Genomic DNA, 16694 nt, shown 5'->3' on the forward strand with positions numbered 1-16694 from the left:
AAGAGTTATTAACGGGAAATCGGAAACTGGATCCAAATGCAATGAACTAATCTCAAAGACTAATTAACTGAAACATTGAAAAATGGATGAAGCGCGAACTAACCTAAATGAATAATTAATGGGAAATTATAAATTTGATGTAACTTCATTGAACTAACCTCAAAAAATAATTAACGGGAAATAAAACAACTTGATACAAATGCATTGAACTAACCTCAAAGAACAATTAACATAAAATCGGAAATTAGATGCAAATGCATTGAACTAACGTCAAAGAATAATTAACGGAAAACCAAAAACTGTATGCAACTGCAACTGCATTAAACTAAAATCATAGATTAACTAACGGGAAATCAGAAATTGGATGCAAATGCATTGAAATAACCTAAAAAAATAGTTAACTGGAAATCAGAATGTATTGCACTGACCTCAAAGCATAAATGTCCGCTTTTTTAGCCTTCTCACATGAGTAATTATGAGTAATTAGGAACCCAAAACGAAAGTGAGTTTATTAAAAACAGACTCTTACATGTATGCAAACCTCAGATAGAAATTGTAAACTATCGAACTAACCTGAAAAATAATGCGGGGGAAATCGGACCGATGAGATATATTGAACTAACCTCAAAGAGTAATTAATGGGGAGATTGGAACCGGATGTAAATGCAATGAACTGATTTCAAATACTAATTAACTAAACATCTAAAACTGGATGCAACTGCATCTTGAATTAACAAAGAATGAATAACTAACGGAAATCATAAAGTGGATGCAATTGCACCGAACTAACCTCAAATAATAATTAACGGGAAATCAGAAACTTGATGCAACTGCATTGAACTAACCTCAAAGAATAATTAACGAGAATTTGGAAACTGGATGCAACGTACTACATTAAACTAACCTCAAATAATAATTAATGGAAAATCAGAAACTTGATGCAAATGCATTGAACTAATAACCCTAAAACATATTTGTATTATATGTAGGGGGAATAAATGTCTCGACAAATATAATTTTGCATTTTAAGTAGTGTTTATCATAATTCTTTTATTGTGATTGAGAATGCCTTGCTATTCAAGTAGTTTCAGTATTATCTTCACTACATTGGGCATTCTCACAAAACTTCAATCAAACTTATATTGTTAAACCTAACAATAAAAAGAAGTCGATGAGTTTTATCAAGGTTTGATGCTTCCTTTTTATAGAGAGTGGTGCAAGAAATTTAAATGAGTAATTAATATAATTTTTATATCTCATAGCTATGCATAGTTACTAATATTTTTTAGAATAATTTAGTATAACGACACAAAGTAGGTAGGGACGTTCATGTGATAAATCTTTTCAAGTGGGAATAATGTATTCTTTGAGGATATGGAAACAATCAATCTATTTTAGTGATTTGTACACATTAGTATGTAAGCTGAGCGGTGATGATTTACCGCTAAATCACCATAAATCTAATAAAACTATTATACAAGCTAGATCAAATTTAAAATAATTTCATTTGAAAAATATGGATTAATATCCTAAACCACAAAGTGAAGAGGCTATTTCAATTTGATCCCTTAGTTTCCAAGTACTTATGCACCATAATCGCTGCTCATTAACGTATTTCGGTTTATTTTCAATAAAAATATATTCTAATTAAAAAATTTGCCGCTAAATCACCATAAATATAAAAAAAACTATTATACAAGCTAGATCGAGTTTAAGATAATTTTATTTGGAAATTACGGATTAATATCCTAAACCACAAAGTGAAGAGGCTATCTCAATTTGATCCCTTAGTTTCCAAGTACTTATGTACCATAATCGTTGCTTATTAACATATTTCGGTTTATTTTCAATAAAAATATAATCTGATTCGAAAATTTGCCGCTAAATAACCATAAATTTAAGAAAACTATTACACAAGTTAGATCGAGTTTAAGATAATTCTATTTGAAAATTATGGATTAATATCCTAAACCACAAAGTGAAAAGACTATCTCAATTTGATCCCTTAGTTTTCAAGTATTTATGCACCATAATCGCTGCTTATTAACGTATTTCGGTTTATTTTCAATAAAAATATATTCTAATTCGAAAATTTGTGTGAGACATTTTGTAAAACATTTTCAGCACACAAAATATTTAATAGATCCCGGGCGTATGCCCGGGTCCAAAATCTAGTAATATACTAATATGGTATCAGTTGATTGAAAAACTGAGGCGGGCTAGTAAAGCCCGGGTTTAGGTTGGGCCATTTTATATCCCGCTTCGAATGTTATTTTTTCCAGTTTTCAAACCATGTCTCAACTAGTAGAAATTCTCTCCGACGAAGAAGACCAACAATTAACTTTCCCATTTTCTCCTTCTCCTCCTCCTCCTACATTCACAAAGAGAAGAAAATTAGACACGTCATCATCATCATTTAATAATAATATCGTAATTCTTGTTGATGACGATCCTACCCCTATTAAAAAACCACTCTCTTCAATTGCCAAATGCACTTCTGACAAACAACTTAAAAGGCCTTATGGTAATAATTTCTTTCATTGCTTTCTTCAATTTTACTTTTAACATTGTAAAGATAAGATTTTTTGAAGTTTTTTAGTGTTTTGATTAAATGTTAGGTGTATCCTTGTTATGAATTTTACTTTTAACATTGTAAAGATAAGATCTTTTGAAGTTGTTTAGTGTTTTGATTAAATGTTAGGTGTATCCTTGTTATGAATTTTACTTTTAACATTGTAAAGATAAGATCTTTAGAAGTTGTTTAGTGTTTTGATTAAATGTTAGGTGTATCCTTGTTATGAATTTTGATTGATTTTATATATTGTATACAGTAGATGCCTATGATTCCAGCTTTGTGGTTCTTAATGACGACCCGACGCCGAAAAAGCCCAGTCCAACCTCCTCCACTCCTTCTTTTGTTCTTGACACCCCAATGTCTAACTACAACATTGGGGTGTCAAGAACTGCAGCAGGTAATTTCTTGTTTAGTTGTTTCTAGTACATGCTGGATTACCATCAACATGGTGTTTGTTGTATGGGAACTTTTGTAGTTGATGTTATTTATACTCTCATTATGTATAGTGAAATATAGAGGATGCACAAAATGGTACTCATTATATTTAGCATGATGCCCTGTTTTTTGCGTGATCATATTGCGAAAAGAATAAGGTTGTATTCATGATAGATAGAATGAATATATTGTCGATTTGCATACATTGTATACAGTAGACGCCTATGATTCCAGCTTTGTGGTTCTTAATGACGACCCGACGCCGAAAAAGCCCAGTCCAACATCCTCCACTCCTTCTTTTGTTCTTGACACCCCAATGTCTTCTTTGCCTACTTTTGATTTCAACCAAGAGAAAACTGCGGCAGGTAATTTCTTGTTTAGTTGTTTCATTCACTTTAATTTATGGGAACATGGTGTTTGTTGTATGGGAACTTTCGTAGTTGATGTTATTTATACTCTCATTATGTATAGTGAAATATAGAGGATGCACAAAATGGTACTTATTATATTTAGCATGATTCCCTGTTTCTTGCGTGATCATATTACGAAAAGAATAAGGTTGTATTCATGATAGATAGAATGGATATATTGTTGACTTGCACTACTGCATTAGAAGCCATGAAGTTTCAGGATTTAAATGCTGTTGTACGATTTCTTCCATTGTAGCATAGACTGCTTCTCTGTTCTGTTGATCTATATATATGATTACATGTAAACAGACATGACAAGTAACACCATGAGTTTAGTTGTCACTGATATTATATTTGTCTTCCTCTTTTTTGGCAGGGGTCAGTGGTTTGATTTGTTTGGAGTCTGACAACGAGTCCGAAGATGGTGGCCAGAGGAAATTTTCAAAGGAGAGTGAAAACATTTGTTCTGATTTTGGTATGTTACCCTAGAGATAAACTTTTGTTAGTCTTTTTTGGTACCTGGTAAGATTTTCGAAAAATAATATTGGCGTTCAGTTATTTCTGTGCTGAAAACACAAAATTGTATTACAGTTCTGTGATCATATATGCCTATGGATTGTATTTTCATGGTCTTAACTGAAGCTATCGATCAATGTTTTTCAGGGTTTGGCTCGTTATCACCAGGTTTTGGAGATGATGCTGTGCTCAGTGAACGCTTCAGTGAAAATGAAATAAGTGAGGTATCTGATTGTGGTTGTGGGAACAATGTATTTTTTCTTATATTTTAACATAAAGTATGGGCATTAACAATGCATATTATATGCTGTGTTTGATAGGTCATAAATAATTTTCAATTAAATGGTTTCCATTGTGGTTTGTTTTCATTGAAAAACATTTTAATGAAAATTGCTCTCACTGTTTGGGTGGTTGCAAGAAAACATGAAGATTGTTTTCCATGTGTTTGGTTGGATGAAAATTAACACAAGTATGGGGTGAAACCAACCACACCTCAAAAAAGTCAAAAGTTAGTGCAAATAGTTTTGTCACTATGGGATGAAACTAGGAAAGTAATTTTCCATGTTTTTAGACGTTTTTTTAGAAAACGGTGTCCACCAAACAACTGTGTTATAAAGTTTCATTTACCACGCCCAATCAAACCCAACTTGTAAATGTTTTCATTGTTTTTATTTTCTCCAACACTATTTTTCATGTATCAAATGGAGCCTAGGATTATGACATTTTTCCTTCTTTTAATAACACTGAACTGGCATATGCTATTTCTTATGATATAATACTGAGAATAGTATTTTATAGTTTGACCAATTAATATAGGTTGTTAGCTACAGTGGTTTAGATTTTGGCAGGCCCAATAGTTCGAGCTGTTTGCTTGAGTCTTTTTTGCAACGTTGTCGTCTATGTTTGTCGAACTTGGTTTTGTTTGTTCGAGGTCAAGACAAACAATGTGCAAAACCATTGGCTATTGAAGCAGATTTCACAGTTTTAAGTTGTCATTTGATTAATTTATCACATTAAATAACAAATTTCAGTCTAAGTTTTGTCGTTTTAATAATGTGTGTTTTGTTATATTTAATTCAGTAATATATTCGATATGAAACAACAATAACTTTGGAAAAGTAAAAGGTTTTGTTTTGCAATTTTTTATTGATAAAAGTGAATTTCTATTAAAACATGAAACTACAAAGCGTCCGCAGCAAAGGGGTCTATTTGTTTTTCGCATTGGTAGACTGATCCATGATATTAGTCACTACTCTAGTACTTGTATTTGATTAAATAGTTTTGTATAGGTATACACTATCCACACAACTGATACATGTATTGACTGGTATACATATACATGTAAAGATGTCAATGATTTTATGATTTTGTGCACAGGTATATGGCAATAATGAAGAAGAAAATGTTCCAACAGAGCAAGTGGGTAATGCTATGAAGCAGGCACATAATAAACTTGTTGAAGCTGATGAAGGAAAAAATATCCGGAAGGATGAAGCAATGGCCAAAAAGACAAAAAGAAAAGAAGAAAAAATTTGCTTAGCTGAAGAAAAAAAATTAAAGAGGGAGGTAAGCTTTTCTAAGCGTATTTCTGTATTATGGATTTTTTAATTGTAAGGTACAATGTTTCCCTGAAGAGTTCATTATACAGCAAGAGAAGTTGCAAAAGGAAGCTCTGAAAGCTGAAGCAGCAGAGGCAAAGAAATTGCAGAAAGAACAACAAAAGTGGGAAAAAGGGAAGTTTGCTTTGAAATCCATAGTAGCTGAAATTGATACTAAAGTTGTTGAACTTGGGTCTATTGGAGGTATGTCACATTGCTCTTGGGCCTGTTACTTGTTTCCATAGTTTTTTAGCTATCCCTCCTATCCATGTGGTGAGCAACTACTTCACATTGTCACTGTAGGACATCTCCTTACTAGGTTTGCTGACAAAGGTGTCAGTTATCGGATAACATCAAATCCGATTGAGAGATCAATAGTGTGGACACTTTCTGTTCCAGATGAAGTCTCAGAGGTAATACTTTGAAGAGTTGATTATATTTTTTTGTTCTTTTTTTTTAAATCGGTAAAATGAAGTTTTATAAAACAGATTCTAAAGTGCCAAACAGGGTGAATACTGAATAGGCATCTGCATGGAGAGTAAGAAATCACAACTAAGTTTGTATGAGACTATGAATTAATCACAAAATTGTTGGACCGTGATGTGTACTACTATATGAAAAATATGTATTGTGCTGCATTGTTGTTTTCTTTGTGTTGCTCTCTGTGCTGTTTCTCTTTTTATTACTACATAAAAATTGAAAAACTTGCTGAAAGTATCCTGGGCAATAGTTTATAAGAATGAAAGTTCTCGGTGTGGAATGTAGCCTTCCTTGTCTTCGCAAGTTCTAAGGTGCCTACCACTAGTATAAGTTTTTGGGTGGCTTAGAGTTGGTTATTGTGTGCATTCTTTTTCACACACGTAATTTTTCTTCGTTTTGTATGATTTGACGCTGATTGTTTACCACTAATTAAAAGTTTTTCAGAGGTAAAACCTAAAGTTAAATAACCTTAGTTTCCATGTAAACGTTTTTTAGGATTTTCGATACTTACAACTCAGTAGCAACTTTCACAGACATTGACTTTAAAGAAATTAATATTGTCTATTTATTGCAGTTATCTTCCAAGCAAATGGAAATTGCGTATGTGTTGCTTGTATATGAAGCAGATGAATTTTGTAATCTTGTCATCAATGAATCTCTGATGCGCCATGTTTCTGGAGTTCAAAGTCGCTATTCATCTTACACTGTTTGCTGCCTCACGAATAAGTTAATGTCTTATATTAATAAGAGGTAAGTAATTTTTGTGCAAATCCGTTTTCGAATTATTTAGAACATCATGTTATATATATATAACTTTGTGTTATATACTTATATATACTTCATGTTGTTTCATGTGCTTTATTATTTGAATTTACCCAAATATAAGTATTTTATAAATTTCTGTTTTCCTACTGTCAAATATGTTATTTCTACTCCTTTTTCTCCCTCTATGATTTAATCACTGGTTTGGATAGAACTTTGTAGCCAGAATAGCTAGATAGTTAGTGGGCATTTGGCTCTTAAGGTCTTTAAACTTGTGTGTGGAAGTTGTCAACAAGTTTGGTGTTACCCTTCACATATATCCTATAATTTCCTAGTGAAGATGATCAGGAGCGATGGAGAATAAGAAATTGAATTAAGGTCTTTAAACTTGTGTTTGGAAGTTGTCAACAAATTTGGTGTTACCCTTCACATATCCTATAATTTCCTAGTAAAGATGATCAGGAGCGATGGAGAATAAGAAATTGAATTTGCCAATTGTATCCATGCCCATATTAGAAGAAAAAAAATTCATTTACTTGATGAATACTTAACTACTTTCCATGTGATACTGTGGTACAAAACTGAAAATTGTTGTAGACAGCTTAAAATTGATGTAGATTTCTTTTCGGTGGTAAGTTAATTGTTCCATTGTGTATCAATTTGTAATTATTGATTGGTGAGATTGAATGTCACAGTGATGCTGCAAAAGAAGGGATACATGGCTGTCTTTTTTTTTTTTTTGGTCCCCCCACTAAAGGTGATACTTAGCTAAAGAAGTGAGGTGTTAAGATCAGATAGAACTGTTTCTGCATCCACATATTGGATCTTTGGAAATCATTGGAACACCTGTTTTAGAATGCAAATAGACTGCAAGGCCGTCTAGTTGCTGTTTTAATTTTCTCTAGCCAGAACTCCATTGAGTAGCACTATCTTGGCATCCGTGTGTTGCTATTCCAAGTCAAAATATGCCTGTAGTAGGGAAAGATCAAATTTGTATTCACCTTATCGTCCTATAAGACTATAACATATTATATATGCATAAATTAACGAATTCATATCTGGATTGAAAATTGTTGAAAAGATCTCCAAAATTAGACTGTAATCGAAATGGATAGAGCAACATATTTTAGCACAAAAGCCCAAGCTGACAAAGAAAGATGTCACCATGCAATTAATGGGACCACTGGTCTAATATGGGATTAACACATGATTAAAAACCCCATGGTGGACATATAACCAACATCTCTTCCGGAGTTCCGGCAGCTGTTGATCTACTAAAATTTGAACCACGACTTCTCTGGGAATAATGTCAAAATCTAGAATGCTTGCATGCTCTGTTAACTTAAGTTATATCTTCTAATGTGATTGAATTGATACTTCCTCCTTGGTTATCTGGTATTTGAAACTTCTTATTGTTGTTTGCCATATCTGTTTATTGTGCCGCTCATGAGGGTCTCTAAAGGCATTCTATGTTTTAAGGGAACAAGGTCAGTACAAAAACCAAGGGAATGCTAATAAATGGAAACGCCCACCTGTGGAGGAGGTTAGATACAATCACTACTTTGTACATATATTCGAGTTATTGCTTTTCAAATTTGCTTGTAACATGTCAATCTTACAGGTGCTGTCAAAGTTAACGACTAGTTTTGCTAGGGTACATTCAAGACAATGTAGAGATGAAGCGGAGTTAGCTGATCATGTTGTTGGTTTAACTTGTTCTCTTGCTAATTGCCAATTCAGGTAGTTTATACTTCTTATGGGATATGTTATCACCTTTTATCATGCTTTGTAAAAGAACATTATTTTTATTCTTGTTGTCGACTGTCATTGTCATGTACCAGGATTGGTGGTTTTAGTTATCATAGTGAAATGCTAACTTTCCTTGTAAACCTATCATAGTGAAATTTGAAACTATTTTCTTTCAAGTATCAAGGCATGCATATCATGCATCAGGATTTGACATGTTCTGTGAGTATTTGGGCTTTGAGTAGTAGAAAGCTGGAGTAGGACAAGGTATATACGTGTATCCTGCACCCTCGTGCTACACACAAAATAAAATATTGAATACAAGCAAATTAATTTGATAAAAGCCCATCATGGGACTCTTACCCTTGTAGTAAATTTGAAAGATATACTTGCAATGATAAGCATGTAGTGATTCTTGTTGACACAACTTCTTGTGTTTTTTTCATTTTTGTGTGTTGTTTTGGCCTGATTATGACTTGGTGACTTCTGAGTTGTCACATACCCTTTTAAGTTGGGGAAGCCATCAATCCATGCATAAAAGTGGAGATAACAAGTCCAGAAACTGTTGTTCTGTAGATATGCTTGTTTATTTGCAGTCTCCTTGGAGGCTGAAAGGCTTACACTGTTGCTTTATGTTTTTCAGGAAGAAGCTGACACGGTTATCTATAAATGCCAACGGAGCCAATGTTCCCAAGGATTTCATTGACAGAGATTTAATAAAAAAGAATGTTTGGTATGTTGTTTTGCACATTTTGTTAGTAAAAGTATTGGTTTTTTCTTGTAAAGCAGACATTGTATCGTCTTTTGTCTATTATTACCGTTTTTATATTTTTCAGTGTTTTAAACAGGCACTAAACATAAAGTTGTACCTATATTAGCTGCACAATGAAATTTTTGTTTCATACTGATGTGCGTAAAATATCTTTCTAATGTATCACCTAGTCACCCTGATGATATATGTCATAATACTTTGTGCAGGCAATCTGAAACATTTCAGTTACTTGAAACTTAAACTTTTGCTCTGACAGTTGGGACGAATCCTAGAAGAGTATATTTGAGCTATGTTACTTTAAAAGAGTATACATTTAGGATGTGACATTGGTGATATAAATGTTTACAAAAATCTTTTCCCATTTTTTATAGGCAAATGATAAGGAGAGATCATTCTCTCTAAATTTAGTGCGCACTTCATATCGGCCGTTGGATGACATGATCATACGGTTTGGTGTGGTTTGTCAGTTGTGGGCCATGCAACAATCTCGATCTCGAGAAGGAATTTCTCCATCCAATGGCTATTTGCCTTGATCTCTCCAAAATTTAGAGAGAATGATCTCTCCTTATCACGTCTCTTTTTTATATCAAAATAACGTGTTTGCTAAGTACCCAAGTCTTCCAAAATGAATACCTTCACATGTTACAAATTGTTGTTCTCATTTGATCTTAACATGTACAGTTGAAGTACATCCTGGTTAATATTGACGTGAAGTTAAAGATGAAATTTGTTCTTCTGTTATGCTAGGAAGTAGGAATGCGTGATTTATTTGATGACCTGTTTCTCCACGATGTGGAGTTATTCTTACCGAGACTAAATTGGTATAGTACTCCATAAATGTCGCTATAGTTTGTTGAGTAACAGAACAAATGCAAGATTTACAGTACTTCACATATTGAAGTTGTTGGATGATTGCTGATTTCTATACATATCATTTTCAGTTATCAGAATAACCGTTGATTTAAATATGATAGAATTCATTTTGGGCCATAGAGACTGATGTAGATGGGGCGTAACTGGTGTTGCTGAAATTTCCTTCTATTTTTTAGGATGAAAGCTTTGGTAGCAATCCCGAAGGTACAACCACGATGTGCTGTTGCCATTTGGAAGAAGTACCCAACTATGAAATCCCTTTTGAGTGCTTACATGGATACAAGTAAATCGGTATGAGTTGTTAAGAGCTATATTTTACTACAACTTTAACTTTTCTGTTGTTTCTATTATTCTTTTTCTCGTAGAACTTTTGCATGAAATTACTACTGCAATTAATTGTCAATTAGGGCAGTATCTACTCTCTACACACTGAAGATCTGTTTTTTGTTGTTGGTGATTTTGCATGTGATAGCTATATGATGCCTCATTTACTTTACTGTGAATAGTTTAATATATCGTAAGTATGTAGATCATTATATTAGCATAGTAAGTATATCGATTAGGTTGCTTGTTCTCCAAACAGGAAGTTTGAGAAGAATGGCCATACTACATACTTACTATATATTAAGGCAAGGTTCTATGCATGTGTTTACAAAGACAAACCAATTTCCCAGATTAAAAATGAAGCCTTACGCTTCAGGGAACTGGAAAAATGAAAAGTTCACCTTAATGGACAAACCAACTTCCCAGCTTAAAAATGAAGCCTTACACACTCTTAGCAGGAACTGGAAAATGAAAAGCTTACCTAAATGGGTAAATGACATGTAATGAAAAACAGGTTCACGAGAAAGAATTTCTGCTCAAGGATATACCAACAGAGGGGCTGCTTGGTAATGAAGATAGGAGAGTTGGAGAAATCTGTTCAAAGCGAATTTACAGGATACTGATGGCTCAAAATGGAAACATCAAAACTGACGATGTTGAACTTGGCGCTGACTTCTTCAGGAGCTAGTCATCCTGAGCGTTGCAAGCCAACACTGACACTAGAGATTGCAAGAAATGTTTTACTTTTTTGTATAGAGGGTTGTCTTTTTGCCTTGTAATCATTGTCGTGACTCGCGAGTATTCCTTCTGTAAATTGACCGGTCACCTTAAGGAATAAAAGTTATTATTCAGTCCTAGCAAGCAAAGAAAGTTACATTTGTAAATTGCCGAATAAGTATGTTGTTTGTGCGTGCTCGCAAGTCATAAATCATCCAAAGGCTCGTAAAGTGGATCTACAACAAGAGTTTCTAGCTCAATTGGTTGCATACCTCTCCTCATGGGAGAGGTTACACGTTTGAATCCCACCTAATATTGGTTGGGATTTCTTTCTTGTGAACTTTTGGGTCAAAGTGAGCTTTTAGGCTAGAGACAGGTGACACCTATAATAGGTGGACTAAGGGGCGAGTTCGAATCCCACCTAATATTGGTTGGGATTTCTTTCTTGTGAGCTTTCAGGCTAGAGACAGGTGACACCTATAATAGGTGGACTAAGGGGCGAAAGCAAATCTCTGTGGACAAGGTGAAGACGGTTGGGTTTATTCAAAATGGTGTATTAGTGAGAGCCTTCAGGTTAGGTTCCTCTGGGGTTGATAAGCCTTCCAGCAATGTAAACCTTCGGCATAAGGTCTTTCAATGTAACCAGTGTGAGTCTGTCTTAATTCTCTTGATATTACCAAAAAAAATAAATAAAAAATAAATAAGTCAAGTGGATCTACAAGTCTACAAACACATAGCGTTTCTCGAGGATCTTTAAAACTTGGGATAGAGTGAAGTTATAATTTTTGTAGAATAAAAAACGTGCCAAAGTTTACCAGTAGAGAAAATTTCTGAGATTCCTTGATTAGCACTTTTATAGTTTTATTCACATGCAACCAAGGTTACAAGGTGAACAAAGGGAAGGCACACGGTCACGTCTCTTGAAGAGAATAACACAGCACCAAAACTAAGAGTGATCATATAACAAGTTAACAACTTCCACGCGTTACATATAGAAACCAAATCCTACATTAGCAACCTCAAATTGCTGCATTCTCCCCTTCTCCATCAACCACTGTTGCCAAATATGTTCTGGCAGAGTTTTGGCGAGAGCAGTTGGCACGTATCTCACCTTGTCTACCAGTTAGAACGTTCATCTGGCTCAACTTAATCATGGAAAACACATATTTCTCAAAAAACAAGCTTTGGTTCACAGCAAAACTTTGGACAATCGGTCTAGTAGTCCTATCCGTGTACAAGTCTTGGTCAGATGTAAAGAGACCTTGTCGATTCATTAGATTGACATAGTATTTATTGTCGAACAAGTCTGGAGTTCGAATATCTTGCACAGCGGTGCCTTCAGTTGAAGTAGCAGTTGGACAAACACGCTTGAGGTTCCTTGCTAACGTTTGGTCCATGGTTGAGTCTTGGTTAGGGAACAACCGCCCAGTGAACGACCCGCAATGTGCTATGCCAATGGTATGACCTCCAGATATTGCCACAAGATCGGTGGCATCCATGCTCTTATTGCGTAAAAAAGCTATGAGTTCCCTTGCACTTGAACCGAAAAATGGAAGGTTGTCCAGAGTTTCTTGTATAGTTGCAAATTTGAGTCCATCACGTCTTCCAAGGGGAACTTGGTAATCTGGTCCTCCAGACTACATTACATAACGTAAATCAACATAGGTTGGGGTTAAAAACACGGTTACTAAAACAAGTAGCGCAGTAGCACTTACATGACTAGCGAGTGGCTTTAATAATATCACGTAGTACTATTTCTATCATAATTTTTTTTTAACTCTAGCAGATAAATTCAATTGAGCAAGAAGAATAAAAAGTGGAAGAGTAGTTTTGCAACTTGCAAGGATTTACCAGGAAAACTGCATCACGAGCAGCTAGAGCAGTGATGTCAGAACAAGACACAACTTGACCACAAGCTTTATGAATGCGCTCACGAATGTCATTGATGATTTTGAATGCTCCTGGTCTTAGTGTCAAGTTTGGTGGTGCATTTTTTTCGCTTGGACCACTTGCTGACCCATCCAGCAGCACTGAACCATCGCATCCCTACACATTAGCAACACCAATTCAATGTCACTCCTTTTTCATTAGCAGCACCAACATTACTCTCGTTTTTTTCTCAATGAAATCCAGACAACAAAATGTTTTCGTACTTCATCATAGATCATAAATTCACTTAGCTAACTTTGATCCAAAATAACCATAGTAGATTTTGGAGTGTGGCCAACCTTTCCAATTTATCATGATTTTGGAGCATGGTCCACTGATTTTAGAATATCGGTGAACCACACCAATGGGCCAGGACTCCAGGAGACAGAAAAGGAGGATTCTTAGCAGGTAAAGTACCGGCCTTGCGCGCAGTTACATGATAAAGCTACTCACTACAAAGAAACATGCAGTATTCCTGGGATGCTAAAAATGTTTTTCAATGAGTTGCTTCTATGCAACTCTCACTCACTAGGTGCTAGCTTAGCATTCTTTCTGATAGATGCAGAGAATCGATAGCCAAATTGTTAGACATACTATACATAGCAAGGTTAAGTAGTGTAGAATGAATGATATATAGTGAACAAGAGCTAATACCTGAACAAAGCAGTCATGGAAGTGGATACGAAGTAAGCCTGCAGCTAGACCAATATCCTTCTTGAAAGCCTTTTTGAGCTCATCTCTAACTATTTTCTCCACTCTAGGACAATTAGATTTGTAGAACGTCCATGAAAGTCCCCCAACCAAAGGTGGTGTTGTTTGTGCACTCGAGAGAGATAAATGGGAACCAAGCACAATAGAGGAAACCAAGAGAATGGAGATGAATGAAGAAAAAGAAGCCATTACAACTACTGGCCGGTGCATATGTTGCCAAGCTAAACAGAAGAAGCGGTAAATTTATAGGCAGAGAAGCACATAAAGTACATATATATTGGTATAAGACTCAATTAACTAATCAGAACTTAATAGAGAAATCAGTTGTTCAACTTGGAAAAGTCAAAAAGTCTTCCGTATTTTGATCATAGGAAATGAAGTTGGTGGATAAAAAAAGGACGAAAGAATGATGGGTGGAGACTAAAATACTATAGGCCACGTGATGGACATATCCCCAAATACTCACTTTGTAAGATTCGGATTCGAGAAAACCAGTATCAACCAAGGCCCAAAATATCGATATCGATGAATATATCGGTGTACCCAAAAATCGATATATATCGGATATATCAGATATTTCGGATATATTTATTTTTTTGGTAACCAGTCCAAACTATTTAAAATATCGAAAATATCGAATATATTGGAAATATAATATCGGAAATATCGGATATATATCGGAAATATATTGGAAATATCGGATTTATATTTTAAAATGGTCAAAAAGTCAACCGATATATATCGATTATATCGGAAATATCGATTATATCGACGATATAAAGTTTCATATCGAAAATTCCGATATATATCGGAAAAAAAAGAGTTCTATATTCGGTGGATATATGTCGGAAATATCGATGTCGGTGTACCAAAATACCGATATATATCGGCGATATATCGGATATATCGGTGATATTTTGGTCCATGGTATCAACTGGCCTCATGGCTAAGACACTTCAGTACATCACGTCATAAATTGCATTGGACATTTTGAGCACGTGATGCACTATATAATAACATGTTCATGTTGAAAAATACCTAGATGCGTGATGGTGTCGTGAAAACGGGAGTCGCGTCTTTGTTAGTGAAAGTCTTGAGAGTGCCCGCCGGTTTATATTTCGACCATGGACCCAAATATCGCCGATATATCCGATATATCGCCGATATATATCGGTATTTTGGTACACCGACATCGATATTTCCGACATATATCCACCGAATATAGAATTCTTTTTTTTCCCGATATATATCGGAATTTCCGATATGAAACTTTATATCGCCGATATAATCGATATTTCCGATATAATCGATATATATCGGTTGACTTTTTGACCATTTTAAAATATAAACCGATATTTCCAATATATTTCCGATATATATCCGATATTTCGATATTATATTTCGATATTTCGATATTTTAAATAGTTTGGACCGGATTTAAAAAAATGGATATATCCGAAATATCCGATATATCCGATATAAATCGGTTTTTAGGTACACCGATATATTGATCGATATCGATATTTTGGGCCTTGTTTCTGACAGGCGGGCATGCGCTCTAGGCTTTTCTTTAGGCTTTTATCGAAACAGTTTTTTGGTTCGTTTGTTTTATGTAGGATTGGTTCGGTGAACTCACCGTCTTTGTTTGTTTAGAGTTATAACGCCTATTTAGAGTCATAGGAGAATTGTAATATAATTATTCAAAGATTTTATTAAATTTATTTCATCATTTTTTCGTTAAAGAATGATTATTTGATTGTTCGTGAACTAACGTATTTCGTATTATATTACATTGTCACACGCTCTAGAAAGAACATAAAGCATGGAAAATAAAGATCTAGAAAAACGGGTTTTCTCTTATCTTTTTCGGGCCAAATGGCTGTTTTCTTAGGAACTTGGAAAATGTCCACGTCATACATGTTTATTTTCTAGGTATACACTTTAAATTTTCACATCTACTGTCCATCTGTCCGTGATAAAATGAACCACAATGACAAAAGGTAAAAGGGTACTAAAAGAAAAGGTCTCAGTGTGTCAAAAGATAGGTCTGGTGTTAGAATTTTATGTCTTGCAATGGCACTACATCATATCAACAAAGTAGTAACAATTCTCATCCAAACATTCTGTGAAAACAAGTGAATTGTAAGAACTATAGAGTAAAAAGAAACATGCTAACATGCAATAGTCAAATTATCAATAGTAAAATGCTAAAATATCTCATGAGATTTCTAATACTCCAACTGTCAAATACTTCTTTTTCTCTTTTGCATTTTAATTTACAAGATGCATGCCAGAACGTTTCTTCATTTTCTACCGCAATCAAGGAACATGGATGCTAGTTTGAAATTTTGATGACGAATCCAATAGACATGAGTACAAAAAGGCCCTCAAATTTAGTCACAAATTCACAATAAATCATACTGAACGTAAGCTTCATTAAGAAGGGTGCATAGTTTTCCCAACTTTCATTGTTGGTTTTCTAGCTACTACCTTGAAATTGGATTCACCAACTTGGATTTGTGTGCGGCCGCCCACGTTTCCATATGAGGCATCCAGGAATAGGATTTGGTCCAATTACTATTCTAAACACATTCAAAGTACTTACAAGGTGATGGTCTTTCCATGCCGACAACACAACAAATAGAGAAAATTAAATGCTAAATGTAACTTGGTTTTCGTGCATCTTTAGGAGGTAAAATGGATGGTGGCTGAGGGATCTATCATCTGGTGTATTCAAAGAATTTCGCCCCAAATCACTTAATTCTATTATGGCGTTGTCCCCTAATTAACAATTTAACAGATAACTTTTTTTTTCCTAAACTTGGAGGCACACGGATTTATTGAGA

The 16694-nt window shown here is 34.6% G+C and overlaps 2 protein-coding genes across 11 annotated transcripts; one reads left to right on the top strand and one right to left on the bottom strand.

Moving 5' to 3' along the window:
* The first annotated feature begins 2183 nt into the window (after positions 1-2183).
* Positions 2184-11375, top strand: LOC147490453 (crossover junction endonuclease EME1B-like). 10 transcript variants are annotated; one of them, XM_086564772.1, is made up of 14 exons: positions 2217-2524; positions 2832-2972; positions 3226-3375; positions 3797-3895; positions 4084-4160; positions 5314-5502; positions 5585-5738; positions 5838-5947; positions 6589-6764; positions 8256-8319; positions 8398-8516; positions 9166-9255; positions 10344-10458; positions 11006-11375. In XM_086564772.1, exons 1-14 carry the CDS (start codon positions 2293-2295, stop codon positions 11177-11179), a joined length of 1890 nt encoding a protein of 629 aa, XP_086420898.1. In that variant the 5' UTR covers positions 2217-2292; the 3' UTR covers positions 11180-11375. The 10 variants fall into 10 exon arrangements, with proteins under 10 accessions (XP_086420903.1, XP_086420898.1, XP_086420907.1 ...); XM_086564773.1 differs by having other exon boundaries at positions 2225-2524; positions 3229-3375; XM_086564774.1 differs by having other exon boundaries at positions 2225-2524; positions 2835-2972.
* A 651-nt stretch (positions 11376-12026) lies between these two features.
* Positions 12027-14183, bottom strand: LOC147490454 (peroxidase 12-like). The gene is made up of 3 exons (XM_086564782.1): positions 13792-14183; positions 13060-13254; positions 12027-12845 (listed from the first exon to the last, which is right to left on the bottom strand). The coding sequence occupies exons 1-3, from the start codon at positions 14056-14058 to the stop codon at positions 12228-12230; spliced, it is 1080 nt and encodes a 359-aa protein (XP_086420908.1). The 5' UTR covers positions 14059-14183; the 3' UTR covers positions 12027-12227.
* Positions 14184-16694: the final 2511 nt, after the last annotated feature.

This window comes from Coptis chinensis, chromosome 6, assembly GCF_015680905.1.
Source record: "Coptis chinensis isolate HL-2020 chromosome 6, ASM1568090v1, whole genome shotgun sequence".
Classification (NCBI taxonomy): Eukaryota; Viridiplantae; Streptophyta; class Magnoliopsida; order Ranunculales; family Ranunculaceae; genus Coptis; species Coptis chinensis.

What these genes read in the sequence shown, in the direction of transcription:
- LOC147490453 (XM_086564772.1), top strand. Translation starts at nt 2,293, where the DNA reads ATGTCTCAACTAGTAGAAATTCTCTCCGACGAAGAAGACCAACAATTA. An exon ending in ACAACTTAAAAGGCCTTATG is followed by an intron (nt 2,525 to 2,831) that starts GTAATAATTTCT and finishes TATTGTATACAG; the next exon opens with TAGATGCCTATGATTCCAGC. An exon ending in TTAATAAAAAAGAATGTTTG is followed by an intron (nt 9,256 to 10,343) that starts GTATGTTGTTTT and finishes TCTATTTTTTAG; the next exon opens with GATGAAAGCTTTGGTAGCAA.
- LOC147490454 (XM_086564782.1), bottom strand. Translation starts at nt 14,058, where the DNA reads ATGCACCGGCCAGTAGTTGTAATGGCTTCTTTTTCTTCATTCATCTCC. An exon ending in TCCATGACTGCTTTGTTCAG is followed by an intron (nt 13,255 to 13,791) that starts GTATTAGCTCTT and finishes GCTAATGTGTAG; the next exon opens with GGATGCGATGGTTCAGTGCT. An exon ending in CTCGTGATGCAGTTTTCCTG is followed by an intron (nt 12,846 to 13,059) that starts GTAAATCCTTGC and finishes TATGTAATGTAG; the next exon opens with TCTGGAGGACCAGATTACCA.